Source organism: Martes martes, assembly GCF_963455335.1.
Source record: "Martes martes genome assembly, chromosome: 3".
NCBI lineage: Eukaryota > Metazoa > Chordata > Mammalia > Carnivora > Mustelidae > Martes > Martes martes.
This window is the reverse complement of record NC_137890.1, coordinates 134,148,515-134,173,116: the sequence shown is the minus strand read 5'-3', so window position 1 is coordinate 134,173,116 and position 24,602 is coordinate 134,148,515. Positions and strand designations below refer to the sequence as shown.

Below are 24,602 nucleotides of genomic sequence, written 5' to 3'. Positions count from 1 at the left end.
AGGTCCATCATATTTAAAATTTCTTAAATGGAGCAACAGAGTTCAGAGAAAGGAATTGTCTCTTCCCAAGAGTCCCAAGCCATTTCTTGGTTTAGCACAGAGGGAGGTATATTAATTCTTTTCAGGTTCTAGGGAACGGCAATAATTGGTTCCCATGAGGTAAAGGCACTGGGAAGAAATGGCCTGAATAAATTGGAAAGAACAGACTGAGGTTTCAGGATGCAGAAAAGAAGATGTCAAAGGAAGGATCCATCTTAATAAATTAATACTAGAGGTTGCTTCTTCTCACAAATGTTTTGCAAAACATCATCAATTGAATTTCTCTATTCTACCACAATCCATTCTTAGAAAAACTCTTCCCATATCTGATTCATTATCTGTATTTTATAAAATCAACACAAAATGAAGGATTGACAATTAAGTATGCAAATTAATGTTAGGAATTTTGATACATGTAGAAATGTCTTGTCTGAGCAAATTATCTTTAAACTTCAAATACTACTACTCATGGATTCTAATGCTTCTTTAACCTAAATACAAAAGCTAAATGAATAAAAATCAAAAGCAGGCAAAACAAAATGACACATTTTTAAGTATGAAGAATAATGGAATCTTTTAAAAAATCTAATGATTACATTTGTGTTGTGGAGTTTAAGATAATTATCTTCGAAAGATATGATACAATTATCCAAACAAAATCTCCAATGTCATCTCTCTTAAGAATAAAAACTCTCCTTCTTTTATATTATTTTTAAACTTCAAGAATAAACAAAATATAGATTCATTTTTATTTATCTTTGCATTGTGATATCTTCTAAGATCCTAAAAAGTTATTTGGGCTCTAAGAAATGAGTTTATACATTAAATTCTATATGGTAAAATGTTTCTATTTTATTTCTAGGTAGGTATTCTAGTCTGTAGAATTCAAACATATGGATCTCTTTATATTAACTTTTCCCCATTTAAAACACAAATCACATGTGCTGACTCAACTCTTAATATATTCTTGCCTCATTACATTTTGAAAACAACCCTTATAAATTTTCACTTAATAAAAATGAATATGGTCACGTAATCAATACCAGTCTTAGGAAAGCTGGAATATTGAACCGTAGCATCAGCTCACACATATCAACAAGGCTGGGAATTGACTGCTGGTATCTGGATGGCCGTCTTCAGGCCCCAGACCAGTGTAAAAAATGGCAAGGGGTTTTATGCCTCAAACAGTATCATCAATCAACAAGTTTAAGTTTTTCACGCATTTATTCCTAAACCCCCACCCTCACCAATCAGAAAATCTCCCCATAAATGGATAGACTCCAAATACATATAACTAAATCATATTCAGTGAAACTTAATAAAAATATCAACAGTTGGTGTTCAGATCCACAGAGGGTAAATTCACAAAGGTATTTTTCTCAAAAGAAAATTTAAGACAAATGAAAGTAGGGGATTAGAGTAGAGTGTATTTTCCCTACTGTGGTGCCATAGTACCCTTCCCGATCCCTCCCTCATCCCACTACACAAAGTCACAGTGAAAGGATGAAAGGTAGCAAAAGGGGTAATACAGTACCCATAATAAAGGGCTGAGGGGAGGAACCAGCGCTCCACCCCATCCAAGTTGGAGCAAGATTATCCTATATAAAATAGAAATATATAGTTTATTATTAGTTAGAAATCTGATATGACAGAACATTTGGTGTTACTTTATGTATATGATGGTCTCTGTCTGTTTCCCTATCAAGACTTGAGTTCTTTTGAAAAAGAAGGTATCTAAGATTTCTTAGGTTAGGAAAATTAAAATACAAATTTAAGTACAAATTTTATTTTACTCTAGATAGTCACAACATCAATTCACTCAGTTCAATTTTACAAGTTGAAAAATTTGGACTGGAAATTTGAAATACAATAAATGTTTAAAAGCTGTCAGCCAGAAATGTGCATAAAACATGCAAAACATAAAGTGCAACGTGATGATAATTTATTACTTTCTAACTTCTTATCAAGCACTATACAACATGCTTTATTTGGTAATGTTGCATAAAAGCACATGCTTGAAAAAGTGACAAGTCAACAAAAATAAAATGAGTGCTTGATTTACACTCTGACACAGCTATTGTGATTTTATGCTGCTAGGGAAAAGAATAAAATGAGAGTTTCTGAATATATTCAAATATTACTTCCCAATTATATTCATCATTATTATGTCTATCCTCACCATCATCCATGTTTACATTTTTAGAAAGTAAAAAAAAAAAATCCAAACACTAGAAACACAGAAATAGAATCAAGAATCAGGTGATTTTGTCTCTACAATGCCAAACATGTGTTGTAACGATCAGCCATTCTGTTGTGTATATGCTATAACAAGAGGTAAGTAACTGTATTCATAAATCCTATAATTTAAAGAAGAGTTCATCTCCTATCAGCATCAATAAGAAGTTTATGTTTTTAACATTCTCAGTTGCAAAAGTTAACCTCTCCTTACATATATAAAAAGGATTATTGGTCAATAATTATAGATAAGGTTATTTCTATAAAAATCAAAGGTAGACCCACAAGATCAATGTTGTTATGGAAATAAAGTATTAAACATGGGAATATCTGGCCATTTGAATCATGGATTTAGTACATTTTCAAAAGGTTAAATTCAAAAGGTTTATAACTGCTTCAAATACTTAGCATTGTTCAGATTTCAGAAGGCATTTAAAAGGTATCACTTTGATTCAGGCAATATGTTTTCAAGTAGAATGTATAAAAATAATATTTTTCCCAAGAACTGAAACAGCCAATCTGAAACAAAAGAAGTGAAATTTTAACTGGAAAATAAACTTAATTTTTACATACCCTGGAGAGAATTTCCTTTAACATTTTAGTAAAAATGTGAAGATCTCTGCGAGAAATAAAATAAGACTGCATTATATTGTGTTAAATTGTTTCTAATGAGGAAAAAACTTTCTATATATGTTAGGGAAAATAAAGACAAGTCTCATGTTCTTAAAAAGTGACATTTACAATAAATCATATTTTAAAAGAACAGGTAAGGCTATCAACAACCTAGAAGATATAATTGGAAGCCTTCAATACAGCTCAATTTCCATAAACAACTAAATTTTAGGCAGAAAAAAAGCAATGTTTTTCTATTAGAATCACACCTACTAAGCAGCTTTGTTTTGGCAAAAAAAAAAAAAATTGAATTTTTTTAAAAAAAGGAACTCCTTTTTTATGTTATACATCTTATATATCAATGCATCATGAATTTTAATAAGGCATGGGAAATAATAAAAGGTCAATAATGGCAACATTTCTAATCTGTAATGAATCATAGGGAATGATAGGACATTTCCTTGAAAGGAATAGTATAACATTTTCTGTAACTCAAGTGAAATTTGAGTTATGCTTCATTTATGAATCATCTATAGTAATTGGTCAAAATTATATTTTCTGTTCATTCTATTACAAATGCTTTATTTATTGTCATGAAAAATTGGGTGGATTTACATATAATCTTTAAGTTAGTATTACTATCTATATAAATTAAAAAGATAAAGGCAGTTATAAATTGAGGCTACATTAAACATAACTTTTTTAAAAAGTTCAAAATTCAGTCAATATTTAATAGCTACCCTTGAATATTCAAATAATGCAAACTTTGGCATTATACAGACAAAATTTTGATATTTAAAAATGGTTTTCCTTTACTTTTATACTTAGGCACATGTGTGATTCACATTATTTTTGGTAAAACTCATTAAGTACAATTTAGGTCATCACAAATGAGAAGTGTATAACGTAGACTTAACTTCAGTGGATTATTATCATACCATTACACATAGTACTTTAATAGTGCATCTGCTTATTTTTTTTTTTTGTAAGGAAACTCCCAAGATGGATTAGGAAATAAAGTCATTTTCATGAGCACAGCAGATAAATGATATTACATCATTTCAAGGGAGGCCCAAGTTCTCTTGCATATCACCCAGAAGTAAATATGCAACAGATAAAATGATAAAGTAGCAATTTTGCAAGGATTTGCCATTCCTTTTGCATGCATGGGTTTTCCTTTTATAGAATTTAATGTAATTAATTTAATTTTTACTATATGTAATACTTCAGGTTCTTTCGTTTTCCTTACCCTCATCCCTTCAAATCGTGATAAGGCTCTTAGAGGTCTCAGAGCTCTCAGTGTCCTGAGAGATTTGATGGCACCAAGTTCTGAGTAACCCAAGGCATTGGCTGTTAAACTGACCAATGAAACCTGCATCAATAAATAAGGAAATAAATAAAATCATCAATTTACTATATAATATAATACAATAAATATGAATTTTGCTTATAATTACTCAGAAGATAAATGGTTGCATATTTCCCATAAAGCTTTTAAAATTTTAAGCAAGTATTTTCAGCTTGATGCAAAAAAGGTAGCTTTCAGGATGTTAATTAGAGGTAGTTGAATAAAAAACCTTAAATGTCATATAATCTATTTACTGTTAAACTAATTTATTAGTAGAGCAATTAGTTAGAAAAACCAGATAAAAATTAATTTTAAAAAGGAAGAAATTCAGGTGTAAGAAAAGGTTATTGGTCATCCTTCTTTTATTTTACTATATTGTGGTGAATTTAGGGCTTTGTATGGCTAGTGATAAAATACAAAAGCAAGAAATCTCAATCCTGCACTGTATGTTCAACTAGTTATAATTGATACTCTCAAAAATTAATAACTTGGCACATTGATTTCACAGTTTTTTTGAAGCTGAGTTTTTGCTTGTCTTGCTAACACCTGTGTTTTCTCTAAAGTTCATTCTTATGTAAACAATGTAACTTAATAAATAATTCCATCATGAAACTTCCTTAGATTTTTCTATACTAATTTATAGCTTCTGCTGTGGTTACCTGGCTGAAAATGGATAATCAACAAATATTTGCCAAGTAAATAAATCAATGAATTTACTGATCTTGTATGAAATATGAGAGTACTAAGAAATGAAAATATTAGGTATCTAATTCTCTAAATAAGGAATGTACCAAAACTTCATATCCAGAATTATAATTTCTTTGGTTTGAAAGTGGCTAGTATTGGACAGTTTTACATACATTGGACACTATTTTGGCAAAATTTTCTATTTTTCAGTATATTGTTACCTTATATTTAAATATACTTTTTATATTACTTGCAATGTGCTATAATTTCTTTTGCATTTTTTAGAGATACACTGATCCTTATGAAATACTTAAAATAGAGCAATGAAAAATATTATTGTTGCAAAATGACAAAATCTCTATAGAAAGGAATTTAAGCAACATACCCTATTTCACCACTTTCCCTACAAGCTGCTGTATTGTTTTTCTCCTTCCCACCCTAGACAACCACCATAGATCCCATACCCTCGATGCCAAACCAATACTAAGTTTATTTCTTATTATAACACTACCATTCAGTGAATTAGAGTTAAGTAGCATTTCCTGTCACCATAGCATACTGTCCAGGTTCTCTCTTCTAGAATTAGTGTACGAGCCAGACAAACTACTGTGATAAAGACAAAGATACACAGGATACCTACATCCACAATTAAGAAGTCCAGCCAACACCAGGCATTGGTAAAATACGTTTGATAGCCATATGCCACCCATTTTAGAAGCATTTCCAGAATGAAAATGTAAGTGAAAACCTTGTCAGCATATTCCAACATTGTCTTAATTGTCTTTCGCTGATCAATATATATGTCTTCAAATGCCTATAAAGAAAAGTTATATATTTTAGCTTTCTAAAACTATTATACCTTCTAAGTTATTTTTCTGATCATATATGCATATATATGATCATACATATATACACACACATATACACATATAAATACCCTGATTTTATTTTTTAAAAATTTCCCTGATTTTTATTATATATGTAATATTTATATATAATATATAAACATATTTCTCTCTCTCTCTCTCTCTATATATATATATATATATATATATACACATACATATGACATCCCATTGAGCAAGGAGGGCAGAAGAGTAGTAGGTATTGCTGTTTTTAAAATTTTTTAAACTTTTTTCCTCTCAAAGATCTTTTAATGAATCGGGGAAAGTTATACTCTCCATTTATATTATAGCCAGAAGAAAGAGGTAAAAGCATAGTTTTTATGAATTAATTTGACTTGTTTAGGAAAGAGTTCTCGATGTCATATCCTGATGGTGCTACCCCAACTTTTCCTTTTATGTTATTTCTTTTGCTTTCTCCTGTTTTTTTTTGCCATAATAAAGAGGTTAAAGCAATAAAAAATGGAGGTTTATATTTTTCATAAAGCAGAAGTTATAATCAATCCCACATTGCCCAATTTTACTATATAGTTGGCCTCATTTTCCCCCTCTCTCCCCTTCATTTTGTTGATAGTTTATATTTCTCAGCAGAGATATGGTACGACAACGATAAGATAGAAATATATTTCATTTAGATTATGATATGTATTCTACTAATATGAACTTCTGTTTATACTTTACATCTAAGTCTCACATTTGTTTCAGGGACAAAAGACTATTTCTTGTATAAAGTGGCACACAGAGAAAGTTTATGTCATCAGAGAAATATGGGAAATATAGGCTTATGTTCTAATTATAAATGTACATTAAAGAAACTTAATTGATTGTATTTCAATTAGATAAAATTATTTTGTCTGTCACCTATCTATCTGTCTTATAGCTTAAGTATATTTGTGTCAGTGTTTCTCTAAAATGTTATCTGTATGTTATGCTTTGTATATTTGTAAGTGATTTTCGTACAAATATAAATTAATTCGATGTAAAAACCATCTTCATAAAAAGAGAAAGCAATCTTTAAATGAATCACTTAGGCATGCTGCCCAATATTTTTTGTTACCAATATTCATAATCCTTATTTCCTGAGTAGCATAAGAATAGTGGACACAATTTAAAAGGGACAGAGAAGTGGTCCCTAAGGACTTATTGACTGTCCATAAGGAGGTAATAATAATACCATTCAGAAGCAATATTCATCAGAATTCAGAAGTTACATATTCTCCATCACAGGATTTCCATTAAGTACACTGAGTTGTCATTCTTACCTTCTTCTTAAAATGTGGGTAATTGAATATTTGTATTCTCTAGTTATAATGAATAAGCTGGAGGGACAAATTTTCTAGGTTACATAATAATAAACAAAACTTAATAAATAATTTATTAGAAACTGTATGTATACATAGTAGAAATAAATCCAGAAATGCATAGTTAAAACATTAAGTCTATAATCTGGAAGATAGGATGTGGAGGTAATGAAAAATGTGTTAGAAACAGAAGAGCGAGGGGGTGGATGGTTGGGGTAAGTGAATGAATGGATGGATGGATGGATAGATGGATGGATGGATTTAGAGATGTATATATATTTAAGGAAGAAGTCCTAAGTAGAGATAACGAGGTTTATCAGAGTTAATAGTTGACACCATGAAAGTGAAAATGGATGCAGGATGAGGGTTTTGGGGAAGAAAATGCATTGAATACTTAAACAATGTAATAGAAAGGATTAATAAGTCATCAGTATTAGATTATCGTAAACTTAATATTATACCACTTTTGCTTAATAGTCACTTACCAGTGCACCACTGCTAAGCAGAATCATGAAGACAATGAAGGTCTCAAACCAGTTATGTTCAACTATTCGGAAACACGTTCTTCTCAGGTTCCACCATTGTTTCCCCCTCCCTTCTTCCACACTGATTTGACAACATTTAAATCTTTGCACACAGCCTGCAAGTACAGTGTTCAAACAGGAGTAGATGAAGTAACTTTTGCTGCTACAGTAATACTTTTTAGCATGTCCCTGATTCATCTTCTCACTACAATTACCATCTCCGTGTTGCTAGGACAACTCTCTAAGCCTGGCGTAGAAAGAGTACGTTCATTAGCTGTATGAGGCTGTGAAAATTATTCAGCCTCCTTAAACAGTTCGCTGGCTAATACTACCTGCTTTTTCTGCCTTGACTCTTCTTGTCCAAAAAAGAACTCTGTAAAGTACAAACGAATGTAAGGTAGCTTTGCCCTGTACTATGTCATGCTACTGCTCTCATTGAAGTCACTCTAGAGGAGTTCAAAATGAGATTAGTGATAGTGAACTTCTGTTTTAAAGAGGTTATGGAATAATGATGTAGATCTCCCCTAACAATGCTGGTTTGTTACTGTTTAGTTTTCCTGTGGTGTTTCTAGAAGAGCTCATATAATTTTCAAAATTAATTTCGTCCATTAAAATGTGATTGCTTGGCTCTGCTTTGATTTGTCATTACCTTCCTTATACTGCTTTTACTCATTCAAACCATCTGTGATTACCATTGTAAGCACCATGGAGGATAAAAATAACATTTTTTTAAGGCAAAAAGACAAAAAGTACAGCACATGGACCTTGCCACCAAGAACCTTACATTCTTGTTTTCAAAAAAATATATAAACTCAGGAAGCCCACCTCAGGGCAAAACAAAACAAAACAACCCAAAATCCCCCGCCCCCCCCCCCAGCAAAAGACCCTCAAAAAACACAAAAGAAAAAAAAGAAAAAGTCAAGTATGCTGGAAGGAAAGGGAAAAGGGAAGGAAGGAAAGGACAGAGGAAAAAAGACAGTAAAATATATATAACAGTTTAAAACAGAAAGAGAAGAGCTCTCCTAAGATAATATACAAAAGGTTATCAGGTGAATTAAGTGGGTATGTTTACTAATAGCTGTTGAGAGGAATAATAAGGAATAATAGGCTCTCTTCCACCATGACCAGATGAAGGTACTTTTGAGAAGGACCTTGAGTGATGTGTGGAATTTACACTGGGAAATAGAGGGAGACAATATGTATCAGGCCCGTGAAGAAGAGATCACTAAATAGAGATATATATGCAAATATATTCATATCTTCAAAACTCAAATTCCTGAGAAAATCAGACCATGGGAAACGCTAATCATGGGGAGAACAAAGCTCTTAAAACTATTGTTCGTATTGTACCAGGCTCAAATAGGTTCTGTCCAGGTATTGGGTATGGGGCTGTGTTTATTTCCTGCTTTGTCCAATAAGCTTTGGAAAATGATGATTTTGCTAAAAAATACAGTTTATATTTGCCAGTCATTTAACTTCAGTAGTCAGAAAGGTTTTTTTTTTTTTTTTAAGATTTTGTTTATTTATTCATTTGTCAGAGAGAGAGAAAGAGAGAGCACAAGCAGGCAGAGTGGCAGGCAGAGGCAGAGAGAGAAGCAGGCTCCCAGCTGAGCAAGGAACCGGATGGGGGACTGGATCCCGGGACCCTGAGATGACCTGAGCCGAAGGCAGACACTTAACTGACTGAGCCACCCAGGCATCCCAGAAAGTTTGTTTTTTTTTTTTTTTTAAAGATTTTATTTATTTATTTGACAGAGATCACAAGTAGACAAAGAAGCAGGCAGAGAGAGAGAGGGGGAAGCAGGCTCCCTGCTGAGCAGACAGCCTGATGCAGGGCTCATTCCCAGGACCCTGGGATCATGACCTGAGCTGAAGGCAGAGGCTTTAACCCACTGAGCCACCCAGGCACCCCCAGAAAGTTATTTTTAAGGCAAATTTTGTGTATGAGAATTGTGATTAGTGTTTAAGATGCCACTCCTTGTGAAATCACGATTTTATTTTCAAAAATACAAATTACTAGTTTTGATTACGTTAAAAATAGTTTTCTCCGTGTTTGTGATCTTTTATACATAATGGGCAGAGTTAACCAAAAATAACCACAGATTTTAAAACTGTTAGCATATTGGAGGTCACTGACATATATCTACTAAATGTTCTATTCCATTCCAAGATTAACATAAAGGCCATGTTCTTACCTTCAGTGAAACAGGCTTCAGGTTCAAGGGTTTCCTCGGGTTCCACTACAGGCTGTTCTTCTGCAGGTGCACCAATGTCTACAGTGCTGCCTTCCGAGGAGCTACTGCTTTCATTAAGTTTCTGGGCATGAGATAGACATAAAAAGTACATCCCTTTAATTTCAGTAACAGTCTAGAAAAAAAAAGAATTGGTGCTATGAACTGAGTTTGGATCCTCCTTGAAGCGAAGAGATTTTAAGTTTCAGCAAAAGAGGGTTGAATAAGAAAGGGAAATAAGGAAATTGTCTGTGTTCTCTCCTTTTCCATTACTCACAATTTTCGTGTGAAATCAAATTGTTACATTATGAAGTTACAAATGGTCATCCGGAACTGGTACTAAGCCAACCACTGAATGGGAGAAGCCCCAAGAGGGAGGGTGAGGGGCAAGGAAAGTTAGTGTAATTGTTCTCATTTTGCAGATGAGGGAGCTAAGGGTCAGCCAGGTTAAGTAATTTGTCTAACATCATAACCAGTAAATGAGAAAGCCAATATTTGAGAGAATTACTCCTGAGCCCAAAGTCCCTGCTCTGTCTTCTGGGCAATCACACTGTTTCTAAAACAATATACTGACTCTCTCACCATTTTTCCATCAATTTAAAACTGAAAATAATCCATTGGAAAAAATGGCAAGTTTAGTCTAACAGGTGAAGAGAATCTAGAATTCGATCTTGAAGTGAAAAACAAAAAGCAAAGACACCTGTTCACACCACAAACTAATTATGGAATTTTGTATAATATAAATATTCAGTATCTTCACGGAAATTGTTTCATCAGCTGCAATAAGCTAGCTCTTTGGTAGCTGTAGACATGAGTTCTATTTAATTTTTGTTTACAGTAATTCTGCCAAACTAATTACATATTTGTTGTAAAGCAAATGTCATAATAGAAACTTCTGTGCAAGCAATAATAAAACCCTTTTTCATATAGTTTTACTTCAAATCACAGGGAAATTCTGGTTGTTTTGTTTCAAGTTTTTATTTAAATTTTAGTTAACATCTAGTGTAATATTGGTTTCAGGAGTACAATTCAGTGATTCATCGCTTACGTACAGCACCCAGCTCACAGGGAAATTTTTTAAAGTAATACTTGGGAAATCTTTAAAAATTTTGGACAAATCCACCTTTTGCCTATCACAGTTCTTCACATATGGTACCAAATATCAGCCTCCATATCAAACTTAGTATCCATTCCTAAATACCATTATTAGTCACCTAGATTTCAGGTTTCCAATCAGCCACTGTGAGTATTAAGGTAAGCCTCTGCCTTCGGCTCGGGTCATGATCCCAGAGTCGTGGGATCGACCCCCACCTCGGGCTCCCTGCTCAGCAGGAAGCCTGCTTCTCCCTCTCCTACTCCCCCTGTTTGTGTTTCCGCTCTGGCGCTCTCTGTCAAATAAATAAATAAAATCTTTTAAAAAAAGGTAAAAAGATGTGAACCTAAAATAATATGCAATTAATTTTATCAAATGCCTCCTGATTGCCTCCATAAATATCCTCCTCTGATGTGTCTTGCGTGGATAATAATAAAATAAATTGCTACATTTTTTATATTCACAGAATTACTCCAGGTCTAACTAGTTTAAATTTTCTACAGATGAGAGTGCTATTGCCAATATATCAAACTTTATTCTTGGAATATTCTTGAACATCAGCTATTCTTCTGTACAACCCAACTTTGTAATATGTTGCCAGTTACTAGGTATAGACAAGTGATCCCACACATGCTTACAAATTAATTTCCAAATACTTCTCAAGCAATACAAGTATATTCTACAGTCTGCCTGAACTATTGTAAGAAAGTAAAGGTGTGCCTAATGTTACTCAGACTCAACATGCTCTCAGTCATGACTTTTTTTTTCCCCTATCCTAACCTACTCCTTTAACCAAGTTTCTTTTTTTTTAGACATTTTGGTGGCTGCCTTTTTTTTTTTTTTAAGATTTTATTTATTTATTTGACAGAGGGAGAGAGATAACAAACAGGCAGAGAGGCAGGCAGAGACAGAGAGGGAAGCAGGCTTCCCGCTGAGCAGAGAGCCTGATGCGGGGCTTGATCCCAGGACCCTGAGACCACGACCTGAGGCCTAACCCACTGAGCCACCCAGGCGCCCCTCCTTTAACCAAGTTTGATGCTGGTTGTTTGCAATATCATTCTTTGAGCAAACAGACTCAAACTCTCCTTTGTTCTGACTGTTTTCTAATATTGACAGTAATCTAAAGTCAAATTTGTTAAATTCTACCTTTGAAATAACCCGTCTCTCAGCCTCATCTTCCAAATTCCTATTTGGTGAATGAATACCTCTGTTTCATATATTATTACCAAACGAAGTTTTGTTTGTTTGTTTGTTTGTTTGTCTCCACTTAGCAGTCCAACTAAATTTCCTGAATCTATCCTTCACAGAAGTTGTGTTTTAACCAAGGTGAACTTCTTAATGCTCTCACAGTGGTTATTTTTGCCCATCATTGTGGAATAATAATAATCACTCTCATCTAAACCCCCTTCCCCACTTTATCTGCCCCACCCTTTGGGCACATACTGCTTTTTATCTAATCTACCTCTATTCTAATTGACTTACTGCAGGAACAGCGGTTGGCACTTTCTCTGTAAGAACACAATGACCCATGCTCTTGGTGTGCTAAAACCACTCAAATGATCGGCAACATTCTATCACACCTGTGCATTTCTGCTTTCACCAAGTGAGTTGTTTGCTTATCAAGAGTAAACCATGTTTGGGGTGCCTGGGTGGCTCAGTGGGTTAAGCCTCTACCTTCGGCTCAGGTCATGATCCCAGAGTCTTGGGATCAAGTCCTGCATCTGGCTCTCTGCTCAGCAGGGAGCCTGCTTCCTCCACCCCCTTCTGCCTGCCTCTCTGCCTACTTGTGATTTCTGTCAAATAAATAAATAAAATAAAATAAAAAGAAGTTATGTTTGTTTTCAAATCAGTGTACCACTTTAAATTACTGTAATTATATAATTCACTTTTACATAAGCTGATAAAATGAATGAAAAGATGGTTTTGTTAAATCCGTAAAAACTAAATTGAAATCATTGTATAAATTTAATGAAGGCAAATTCCCCACACATATACATACACATGAAAAAAAATCTGTCATAAAATTGGTCATGAATAATTGCTAAAAAAAAAGGGAGGGGGACTGGGTATATGCATTTCTGGAAGAATGCCTAATTCAGGTTGCTTTATAAAGTTCTTAAGATCTCTGACCTCTTTGGAGAAAACCTAAACTGGAAATCGTAGTTGATGAGTTATAGGTGTGGCTTATGCCAAAGTGATGGTGCAGAACTGCCAACAAGGAACGCATGCTAGGACAAGAGGCCTCAAGTCACATTTTTATGTAAGTATCTATCATTTTTCAAAATGAAGCAGTTTAATGTCTGGGATCTAGAAGGAATTTGTATACCTTTTGGGAGTGGGACAAGATTAAATATTAGATTAAAAAATACTATTCCCTTTTGGCTTACATAACTTCCTATATCAACACTTTGCCAAGAAACCCTGGTAAGCCATCTCATGGCGGGATTGACCCTGATTCTCATGCCAGTCAGGGAAACGTGCCCCAATGTTCAAGCCATAATAACAGCAGATAAAGTGACAAGGGAAGGTTAGCAAGATCCAACTACAAATGGGTGGGTGCAAGCCAGTGAATCTATTCTAGGTAAATGACCCTAACCGTGCCACAAGAATAGATATTCCGTGCTGCTTCTGTCTTAGCAGAGAGGGCGAGCGCTCCGGCCCCATAAGCTGAACTTAGAAGCTAGCCTTCTGGACCAGGTGCAGACCGTCTGGTCAAATCTCCTCATTTTATAGAGTTGATGCTGGCTGTGCTTTTGCTCAAAGATCCCAAATGACTTTTATGTGCGACTGTAACTTCTGTCACAGTGTGCCTATAGATGAGGGGCAGCTTGCGTCCTGTCTGTGCTGTGGCTTCTCCGATGAAGCACAGTATTGAACTCGGGTAGTCATCTAGTTTTTTGTTTTGGTTTTTTTTTTAAGATTTTATTTGAGAGAGAATGAGCATGAGAGAGAGAGCACACAAGCAGGGGGATGGGGCCAAGGGAGAAGCAGACTTCCTGCTGAGCAGGGAGCCCCATGTCGAACTCGATTCCAGGACCCTAGGATTATGATGTGAACTGAAAGCAGACACTTAACCAACTGAGCCACCCAGACACCCTCGTCTAGCTTTTTTTATATCCAAATCTAATTTTGCATTTGTTATTCGGAAATGCTTCAAATGAAAACAAAAGGGGGTAGGGGAGAGAGGAGGGGAGAGGACCCTTGTTTCTTTACTTCAATTCTTTGCTCTGCTACAGGACACCTGGCCTGAGAAGATAGTACAAACCCCAGAGACTATTATATGTTGCCTTTCCATCCTCCTGGGCAACTGTTCTTGGAAAGGTAAAATCAGAATCATCATGTAAATATTATGTATAGAAAAACCTAGCCAACATATTTTGAATTTAATATTTTAGCTTTCTTAATATTTAAGTATTATCTAAAACAAAAAACTTAAATTTTGCTCATTCCTGCTTTAAAAAATAAACAAAACAAAACAAAACATACCCTAACCAGAAAGAAATGTCAGTGCTTTTTCCAGACGTTTACACATGATGTAAATACATGAGTATTAGTGTAAGAGAGAAAAGAAAAAAAACTAAAATAAAACAGATGCAGAAATGACTGAGCTGAAGGGTGCCTAGGCCATCCATGGGAGGCAAGAAGGGTTTGGACTGATGAGCTAAATAAAGAACGTTAATAAGTAAGTTCAAAATTAATGAACTAAATAATAAATGTATTAGAAATCGATTAAAATACAAAAAAAAGTTAATAAATAAGGGCACCAAGACCTTTCTAATAAAAACAAGAGAGGACGCAAGCATTTAATTCTTACAAGTTATGTAAAAATACCGCATGCTTAGTCATTGATGTGCTTTAGAATTTAAAGAACCTGTTTTTGCAGGTGATGAATTGTACTGTTAAATTCTCAATCAAGAATCATGTAAATGTTTAATATTCATCTTGCAATAAAAGGTGAGTATCTGTCATTATTACAGAAGAGAGATTTCCAACCTATGTTCTGTGGAGACTGGACTTTAACCCTGGGAGAAAGACGAAAGCCAACTAGGCAAGTTCTTGTTGTAATGTAATGTAATGTTCTGCAACTCATAGTCTTCTAGGATTTGAAATGGTACAAGAGAGATGTGGTATTGAGAATGGTAAGAAGGCAGGGCACCTGGTTGGCTCAGTCCTTAGGTATCTGCCTTCGGTTCAGGTCATGATCCCGGGGTCATGGGATCGAGCCCTGCATCGGGCTCCCTGCTCAGCGGGAGGACTGCTTCTCCCTCTCCCACTCCCCCTGCTTGTGTTCCTTCTCTTGCTCTTGCTCTGTCAAACAAATAAATAAAATCTTTAGGAAGAAAAAAAAGAAAATGATAAGAAGGCCATGCAGGGACAAACCTGGACTCAGGAAAAGGCAATAAAAGCTCAGGGTGGGTATGGCTGGGAGGTGTGCGCCAATGAGTCTTAGGTGCTGGGCCTATGTCTAGAAAAATCCTTGATCATCTCTGGCCAAGGATGGGAGAAGCAAAAGTAATACCTACTCCTACCTTGGATACAGAGAAACCACTCACGTATAACCAGGCTTTTAACTTAATTTCCCTACTAGCTCTATGTCCAATATTCATTTACTCACTAAACATTTATTAGGAGATATTATATTCTGAGATTTGTGTTAAGTCTCTGTCTCACAGAAACCCTTCATCAGCATAATGCATTATTTATCTGGGCTTTTTTTCTTTTCCTTTGCTGCTTTTTTTCCCTTTTTTATTGGCCAAAGTGGAATGTACAAAGTACTTTATGGTTACTTTAATGTTAATTTATTAAAATTAAGGTTAATCATTTTAAGGTTCACCTCAGTTATGTTTTTCTTCTGTCAATTTTCCCTGTCTTTTGCCTATTTTTCTAGTGGAGTGTTTGTGTTCTTATCGCACTTCAATTGTGCTTTGGAAACAGAAAGTCATTTGAGTTTCCTTGACATGTAATATTTGCCAAATAAATTAGTTCTCTCCTGCTGGGTATCAAATTGCCACAAACTTAGCAGCTTAAAACAAAACCAGTTTATTATCTCACCGTTTCTGTAGGTCAGAAGTCTGGCACTACATAGATTCTGTACTCAGGGTCTCACTGGGATACAGCTAAGGTGTTGGCTGGGACCGCAGTTCCCATCTGAGGCTAGGATCCACCAACCTGATGGTTGAGTTCATTTTCTTGCAGTTGTAAGACTGAAGTCCCTACTGTCCTGCTAGCTCATGGCCTTGAACCATTAGAGACCACCACAGTCCCTTGCCCCATAGGCCCTTGTATGCCGTCTTTCTTCTGAGCCGCCTGAGCATCTCTCTCAGTTACTCTTATGTGACCACTGGGAGAAAACTACTCTGAAATGTTTCCACTGATTAGGTCAGGCTCACCCAGGATAATCTCCCTTTGACCATAGACATAACATAATCACAGGATGACATCTCATCATTGCCACAGGCTTCAACTGCGCTCAGGGGTGGGGATTACACAAGGGCGATATCTTTGGTGTCATCTTAGGATCTTGCCAACCATACCAAAGTCTGTGTATTTTATTGGTTTTCTTTTCTAAGAATCACCTGCTATCCTAGTATCAACTGCTACATTGAAAATTCATCAATTTCTCTACTTATATTTCCTTCATTTTGTTTAATTTCCAATTTCTCAAACTAAGGGTTTTTTTTTTGTCATGTTCTTTCATTCTTTTTTTTTTTTAAGTTTTAATTTATTTATTTGAGAGAGAGAGAGAGTGACAGTGTGCAATCAACAGGGTGAGGGGCAGAGGGGGAAGCAGATTCCCCTCTGAGGGCAGAGCCCCATGTGGGGTTCATACTAGGGGCTAGACTTGGGGTTCCATTGTAGGACCCTGAGAATATGACCTCAGTCAGAAGCTTAACTGACTGAGCCACCCAGGCACCCCTCATTCCTTCTTGATCATTCTGGTCAATATTAAGACATTCAATGTCTGTTTGGTGTTATTCCACAGATTCTGACAGAAAATGTTCTTATTTTCCAAATAACTACTTACATATTTTATTTGCTCCTTAACCCAGTATTTGTTTAGGAAGGAATTTCTTAATCTTCAAATGGTTAGAACTTTTTCTTTCATTTTACTATTGACTTCTAGCTTACTTGTATTGTGATTAGATAATAACCCTATATGATATCTTCTATTTTGAATTTGTTGAAGTTTATTTTACTATCCCGTATATGTTAATTTATGTAAATATATACACAGGCCCTTGAAAATAATAGTTTTCTGCATGTATACATTTTGAGATAATATGCATATATTCATGACATTCACTTTTATTATTTACATTATTCAAATTATCAGTGTCCCAACTTGTCTTTTCTTTATTTTGTTTATCAAAGCTATGAGAATGGTATTAAAACATTCACAACCATTTTTATGTGCTTTTATATGTTCTTATATTTTTCATTGTTGAAATCAAAGATGATATGTCTCTGAATTCTTTATTTCATTGGAATAATAACACAATTACTCAAAGAGGAAAACCAAAGACTTTGAGATATGTGACAAGAACCTATCTCTAATAAAATACTAAAAAAATTGGATAACAGAGAAACTAGAACATTCTTAAACAAGTATTTTTGTTGATTTAAAAACCAATAGGGTGGGGCGCCTAGGTGGTTCAGTTGATTTAGTGTCTGCCTTCCATTCAGGTAATGATCTCAGGGTCCTTGGATCTAGCCCCATGTCTGCTTCTCTCTCTCCCCTCCCACTCCCTCTCCCCCACCTCTCCCCTGCCCCTTACTTCTCCCCCCCGGCTCATATGCTCTTTCTTTCACTCACTCTGTCTCTCAAATAAATAAATAAAATCTTTTTAAAAAAAACCAATAAGGCCAATTAATTCTTCCTTTTTTGTTTTTAAATTCAAGTTTAATTTTACTTTGAAATTCGCAACCCAAATAATTTATCATTGGTTCTCACAGTTAGTTTTTGAGAGTAATAGATTATTTTAAAATTGATTTTCATATGTAAGTCATTAATCAAATTTATTTCCAGTGAGTTAGTTCATTTGAAACTATGTATATGTTCACACATGACTCTCAAACTAAATCCTACACTAACCTGTACTATTCATGTATTTTTTGCAGGATGACTTAAGAAGTGAGCTGAGATATGACCACATCATATCTAAAGCATTTACTTTGTCTTGTACAGCAAGGCATTCAATAACCACTTAATAACTACAACACTGGTGGTAAGAGTATTTTTCCTCCTCAGTGGATTTATGTAATATTTCTTGCTTTTAAAAAATGTTCTTTACTATAGCAAATGATTTTGACCTTGAGGGTGAAGCAAAACAAAGCACAGCAAATAAAATACTGCACAATATTTTTTAAGAGTAAATGATTAAATAGTTTTTTCTTATTCTCTGACTTCATGTCAAGATGTTTATGCTTTTATTTTAGACTTCATTTCCTATAGGAAGCTTAATTATAGGGTTTAATAGTTCAAGTTATAATAAGTGATAACTTTATTAAAATGTAAATCTGGAATTTAAGGTTCAAAAGGATACAGAATATGTGTATGCATGTACACACGCATATGTATCTTTTTATTTTTGAAAAATACCTTTGTTAAAAAAAAAATATTTATTTATTTATTTGACAGAGATCACAAGTAGGCAGGGAGGCAGACAGAGAGAAAGAGAGAGGGGGAAGCAGGCTCCCCGCTGAGCAGAGAGCCCAATGCAGGGCTGATCCCAGGACCCTGGAACCATGACCTGAGCTGAGGGCAGAGGCTTTAACCCAATGAGCCACCCAGTTCCCCGAAAAATACTTATTTTTAAAGATATATTTATTTGAGAGAGCGAGAGAGCATGGAGGGTAGAAGGAGAGGGAGAGAGAGAATCTTAAGCAGACTCTGAGCCCAAGGCAGGGGTTTCATTTCACGGTCCTGAAATCATGACCTGAGTCAAATCAAGAGTTAGATGTTTATCTGACTAAGCCACCCAGGCACCCCCAAAACTCTTATTTTTAATGCTAGGCATGTATTATTTTAAAGGTGGGCATTTTATGCTGTTATATATATTTTAAATCATGTATAAATGAGATGCTCTATATCAAAATTATTAGTATTAATATTTTATTGTGTACATTATGTATGAGTAAATATTTCTGGTGTACACTAGCATATTAAAAATTTAAATGACCCCTATTAAAGACTCTCAACAAAGCAACAATATAATATCAAAGAAAAATACACTGTACTGAGATTTAGCATTTTCACAGACTGGCTGGAAAAGTTAAATATTAACTCATTAATTCCCACAACATCCCCAAACCCAGATCATTTCTTCATCAAGCTGTGGGTTGGAAGGGAAGTCTCCAGTGCATTATTCATATTTACTAAATATTAACTTGTTCTTATTAATTGTGAAATCTAGTGTTAGTCAAACACTTCACCAAGGTAGAAGGGAAAGTGAAGGAATACAGCTCTAATACACCTTGAATTCTGCTTTAAAGTATGTCAGACATGAATTTTGTATTTATCATTAAATATAAAAGAAATAGAACCTCTCATCATATATTGGACCAACAGAAAATTATCATAATGCAAATAAGTTAGAAACAAAAAAAGTCTGCAAAATTGCATTTAAAATTCCCAAGCTAGGAATCAAAGTTGTAAATCCAATGAGTACTTTCCACTGTTTTTAATTCATTTTGCCAAAATGGGCATAGAGTCTTAGTGTTCTTTTGACATTAATTATTCATCATAAATGATAACATTTTACAAATATTTAATAAGTATCTACTGACTGGAGGAACTATGTAACTATAATGAAAGGGTTAAAAGTTCTGTTTTGAGTCAGAAAAGATTGGGTTTGAATCACAATTAGTGGTTTTATGAACTTTTAGCAATTATCTTCACTTCCATAAGCTTTAGTTTCTAGTTTGTAAAATTGTCCTTATGTCACATGATTGTTATAAGGATCAAACAATATAGCACGTGGAAAATGTCACGTGCTTACCCGATAAATGGTAATAAGTTTCATAACAGTATTATATATAGTTTGTAATATGTGTAATTGCTAGTATTTGACCTTTTCAACTACCAAAAATATCAGTCCATGCACAACAACAGGATTAGGACTTGAAAAAGGAAATAGTGAATATAATAGACCTAGTACCTGCCCTCAAAGCATTCACAGTCAGATGGAAGATACAGATGAGCAAACAGTTGTCACTCACTGTCATTGAGTTAGCACAGGGTATCTTGAGAGCAGCACCTAACTCAGTCTAAGAAGGGAAGGTCGAAGAAAGTAACATTTGGCAAGAGAAGAATGAGTTGGTGGGGAAGAGGATGGCTTAAGAATATTCTACATGGAGAGGGATGCCTGGGTGGCTCAGTGGGTTAAATCCTTGGCCTTCGGCTTGGGTTGTGATCTCAGGTTCCTAGGATCGAGCCCTGCGCGTTGGGCTCACTGCTCAGCAGGGAGCCTGCTTCCTCCTCTCTCTCTGCCTGCCTCTCTGCCTACTTGTGATCTCTGTCTGTCAAATGAATAAATAAAATCTTAAAAAAAAAAAGTGGGGCACCTGTGTGGCTCAGTGGGTTAAAGCCTCTGCCTTCGGCTCAGGTCATGATCCCAGGGTCCTGGGATCGAGCCCCACATCGGGCTCTCTGCTCAGCAGGGAGCCTGCTTCCTCCTCTCTCTCTCTCTCTGCCTACTTGTGACCTCTGTCTGTCAAGAAATAAATAAAATCTTTTTTTTTTTAAAAAAAGAATATTCTACATGGAGAGAACAGGTATAAGGATCAGAACCTTACAAAGCATGGGGAGTTTCAGGAAACAAAAGATCAGTGTACTTGGATGGGGAGAGATGGCGAATACTATGCGAGGCTGGAAAGGTTGATGATGGTCATTTTTTGCAAGGACTTGTAGGCCATGTTAAGTAGTATAGACTGCAAGCATGGGGCAACTCCTGAAAGGTTAGAAAGAGAGGTGAGCCACAACCAGATTTGCCTTTTAGAAAGACCACTTATTATTCAGGGAGTAGAGCAGTGAGAGGGAACATTTTTGAAGGTTGCAGCCATTAAATCTGAGAGATGATGGAAGTCTGCCATTGTGTGGAGCTGGTGGAGATGCAGAGGAGACAAAGATGCCTGGCAATCAATCAGATGTAAGGAAGAAGGAGTTTGGGTATCCACTGGTTAGATGGTAGCACTTCTCATATAGCATCATTACCATCTCATAAAGATCATGGCCCTGACAAACTATAGCTCAGAATAAGAAAATAGTGAAGAGCTGGAAGGGACACACCAACCAACATCCAGATGGGACTCTACCAAGTGCTCCATGAACATCTGTCAGGCAATTATATGAAAATTCCGAGTGTTTTCTTTTCTTTTCCTTCTTCTCTCCTCCCTGCCCCCTCCCCAGAGAGAAGCTGCATCTAAAAGCAAACTGCTTACTTAACGTGACCTAGGAATAGTCTTGCTCAATTTACTCATCTGCATGCTTTCAGAAGGTAGGACGGGTGACACGAAACATGTCACTAACTTACATGATGCCAGTTAACACTGACCCAGCACCTCATTTGTGCCAGGTACTGTGGAAGTTACCTGGAGTACAAGATATGTATCACCACAGTTCTTATTCTCGAGTTGCTCACAAGATGAGCAAGGAGGATAGACAGATACACAACAGAGAAACAGAGTGCACTGCATACCTTTCATTGTATGCAGCCATTAATTCTAGTTGGGGGAAATCCAGAGGGCTTTCCAGAATTAAGAGTTGTTTGCTATAGTGAGCATCAGAGCAACAATATATTTTTGTGGAGTGAATACATGGACAAAGCCTTCAATATTGATTCAAAGGTCATTTTGTTTTGTTAAGTTTTGCAGAGCATGGCAAGGAGAAGAAGGTAATTTCAAACAAGAAATGCTGGAGTCCAAGGACAGAAATTTCATGGAGCAGTGTGACTAGAACTGAGCTGAGTCATGGGGAATTAGATTGATGAAATGAATCTGATCAAGGCTGTCCAATTGCTCATCATATATTTAAGACTGCCTTTTTTCCTCCCATGGAAATGTGTTTCAGAGGGTAATTCTAGTGATACAGATGAAATAATAGGACAGGAAGTGGGAGGTCAAGATTGGAGATGGATTTAGGAGAAAAAACCCACAGGATTTGGCAGTAAATTTGACGAGGGCCTTCTATTAGAGAGGTTGAGAATGAATCCAAGCTTCTCATAAGCTACTTGTGAGCTTGAATGGTTGGGAGGAAAGTAGCCTGGATTTTTGGAAGCCGGGGAATGACAGAGCTTAAAGAATTAGGAAATATTGCAGACAATCAAGTGAGATAGGGTCACTGAACTTGGCAAATAAGAGAACATCAGTGATATTTGAAAAAGAGAAAGGTAGGGGAAGAAACCAGAAATATTTGAAGGTGACTGAGCAGTGGAAAATGGGAAGACAGTGAGTATAATCTAATCTATCTTTTAAAGATTGGCAATGAATTCAAGGACAGAAACTCAAGGATGAGATGAGATCAAAGCTACGTTTAAAATATACATGATTTTATTTTATTTTAGGATGGGAGTCTTCTCCTTTTATGTGAGTTTGTGGGAAGGGCTTCTGAAGGAGAAAGTGTAACACACGGTGGAGGCAATAGTTGCTGCATCAGAGACCATGAGGATTTGTGAAGAGACCTTACAGAAAGAACAGTTGGGGGCATATACATCTATCTCCCAGAGACTTTTAATATCCCTAGATACGTTGTGCAATATTTTTCAGTGGGGAAAATTATGTTATCATGGGGTTCATGAGTTGGGATATTTGCAAAAATCTACATACATATCCATTTTGACTCCAGATTAACAAGAAACTCCCTATTATTATTTCTTTATTTAACAGGTATTTACTGAGCACCTACTCTATGCCAGGTTCCGTGATGAAGATGGGCTATACTTTGGTAAATGAAATGGACTAATCCCTCTCAGCTACATTTAAAAACTGAGCATTGTTCACATAAGGCATTCTCCGTAGACCTTTCTGTGGTAGTATACATTTAGTCTACTGAGCAGTATATACTTTGGTTGGCCACATGGTATGTGGCTAAAACGGAATCATAATACACAGTGTCAGGCTCCAGAGAATAATCTATTATGAATAACACTATAATTATGAGTTTACATGTCTAAAAACAAATGCTTAGATAATGGATAAGAAACAATGACCATTTATATCTTTAACCCAAGGCATTGATATAATTTCAACAATGATCCATTATAGATAAGGCTCATTATTGAAATCCAGGCATGGAAACATTAACAAATTCAAATGGAACAGGTTAGCAGAACCCATGGCAGGTAACACTGTGAGTCAATAAGGTATGTCCCAACATGGAAATTCATATTTAAAAGTTGAAAATTATCTTTCTAAAATCTAAATATATGTACAGTTGGCCTTTGAACAATGTGGGGGGGGTGGAGGCTGCCGACCCCCTGTGCAGTCAAAAATCTGCATATAACTTTTGGCTCCCCCAAAACTCAACTACTAATAGCCTACTGTTTTTTTGTTTGTTTTTTTTTTTTAAAGATTTTATTTATCAGATAGAGATCACAAGTAGGCAGACAGGCAGGCAGAGAGAGAGAGAGGAAGGGAAGCAGGCTCGGTGCTGAGCAGAGAGCCCGATGCGGGGCTCGATCCCAGGACCCTGAGATCATGACCTGAGCTGAAGGCAGAGGCTTTAACCCACTGAGCCACCCAGGCGCCCCAATAGCCTACTGTTGATGAGAAACTTTACTGATAACAAAAACAGTTGATTAATACATATATATTTTGTATATATATTATATACTGTATTCTTACAATAAAGTTAGAGAAAAGGAAATGTTATTAAGAAAGTAATAAAGAGGAGAAAATACATTTATAGTACTGTATTGTATTTATAAGAAAAAAAATCAGTGTATAAATGGTCCCATATAGTTCAAACCCATGTAGTGGGAGGGTCAATCGTATATATGTATGTGTGTATACACATGTATATATGTATTTGCATACACACATATGATAATTACCATACATGTATGTAAAACTATGGCTCATTTGCATCCTCCATCATTTAGTACAATCTTTGGCACATGGTAACTGCTGATAAATGAAGGTAGGCAAAAGAATAAAGGCTAAAACGGGAAGAAACAAAATGATGAGATTCCTTTAATACCCTACAAGCTGCATTCCTAATTTAAAATTAAGAATCTTCATCTTTTGAGGCATCTGTCATCAGTTTAATTCCACTAAAAGAAGAGTATCATACAAAGTATGCCTTGCTTTGAAAAGACTACATATAAAACTAAAAAAGCAATGAGGAGAAATAACTTTATATGGGTTTATTTCTGACCAAGAAGAAAGAAAGAAATGGTGAGCTAAAGTGCCAGAAAATTTGTGACAATATGGTGATTTATAAAAGAATATTTACAGAAAGTCAACTCAAAAATGAATGAAAGAAACTGAAATGTAATGGGGATGAATAGAAGTTTCAGTATTGAATATAAAAATTCAACTGGTTGAGATACAACTGCATTTCAATAGCTATTCTTGTGGAAAAAGATGAAGGATAATTACTTTCCTAGAAACCCAACATAGGGGCACTTGGGTG

General features: G+C 35.5%; 1 protein-coding gene across 1 annotated transcript in view; it reads right to left on the bottom strand.

Annotated features, from left to right (window-relative positions):
- The window catches only part of SCN1A (sodium voltage-gated channel alpha subunit 1), a 144,565-nt gene that overhangs the window by 16,957 nt on the left and 103,006 nt on the right, over positions 1–24,602 (bottom strand). The window contains exons 18-21 of the mRNA XM_080799409.1: positions 9,844–9,964; positions 7,610–7,764; positions 5,562–5,735; positions 4,136–4,258 (exon numbers count right to left, since the gene is read on the bottom strand). Of these exons, the coding sequence (XP_080655535.1) occupies positions 4,136–4,258; positions 5,562–5,735; positions 7,610–7,764; positions 9,844–9,964 (573 nt within the window). The remainder of the gene's footprint in view (positions 1–4,135; positions 4,259–5,561; positions 5,736–7,609; positions 7,765–9,843; positions 9,965–24,602) is intronic.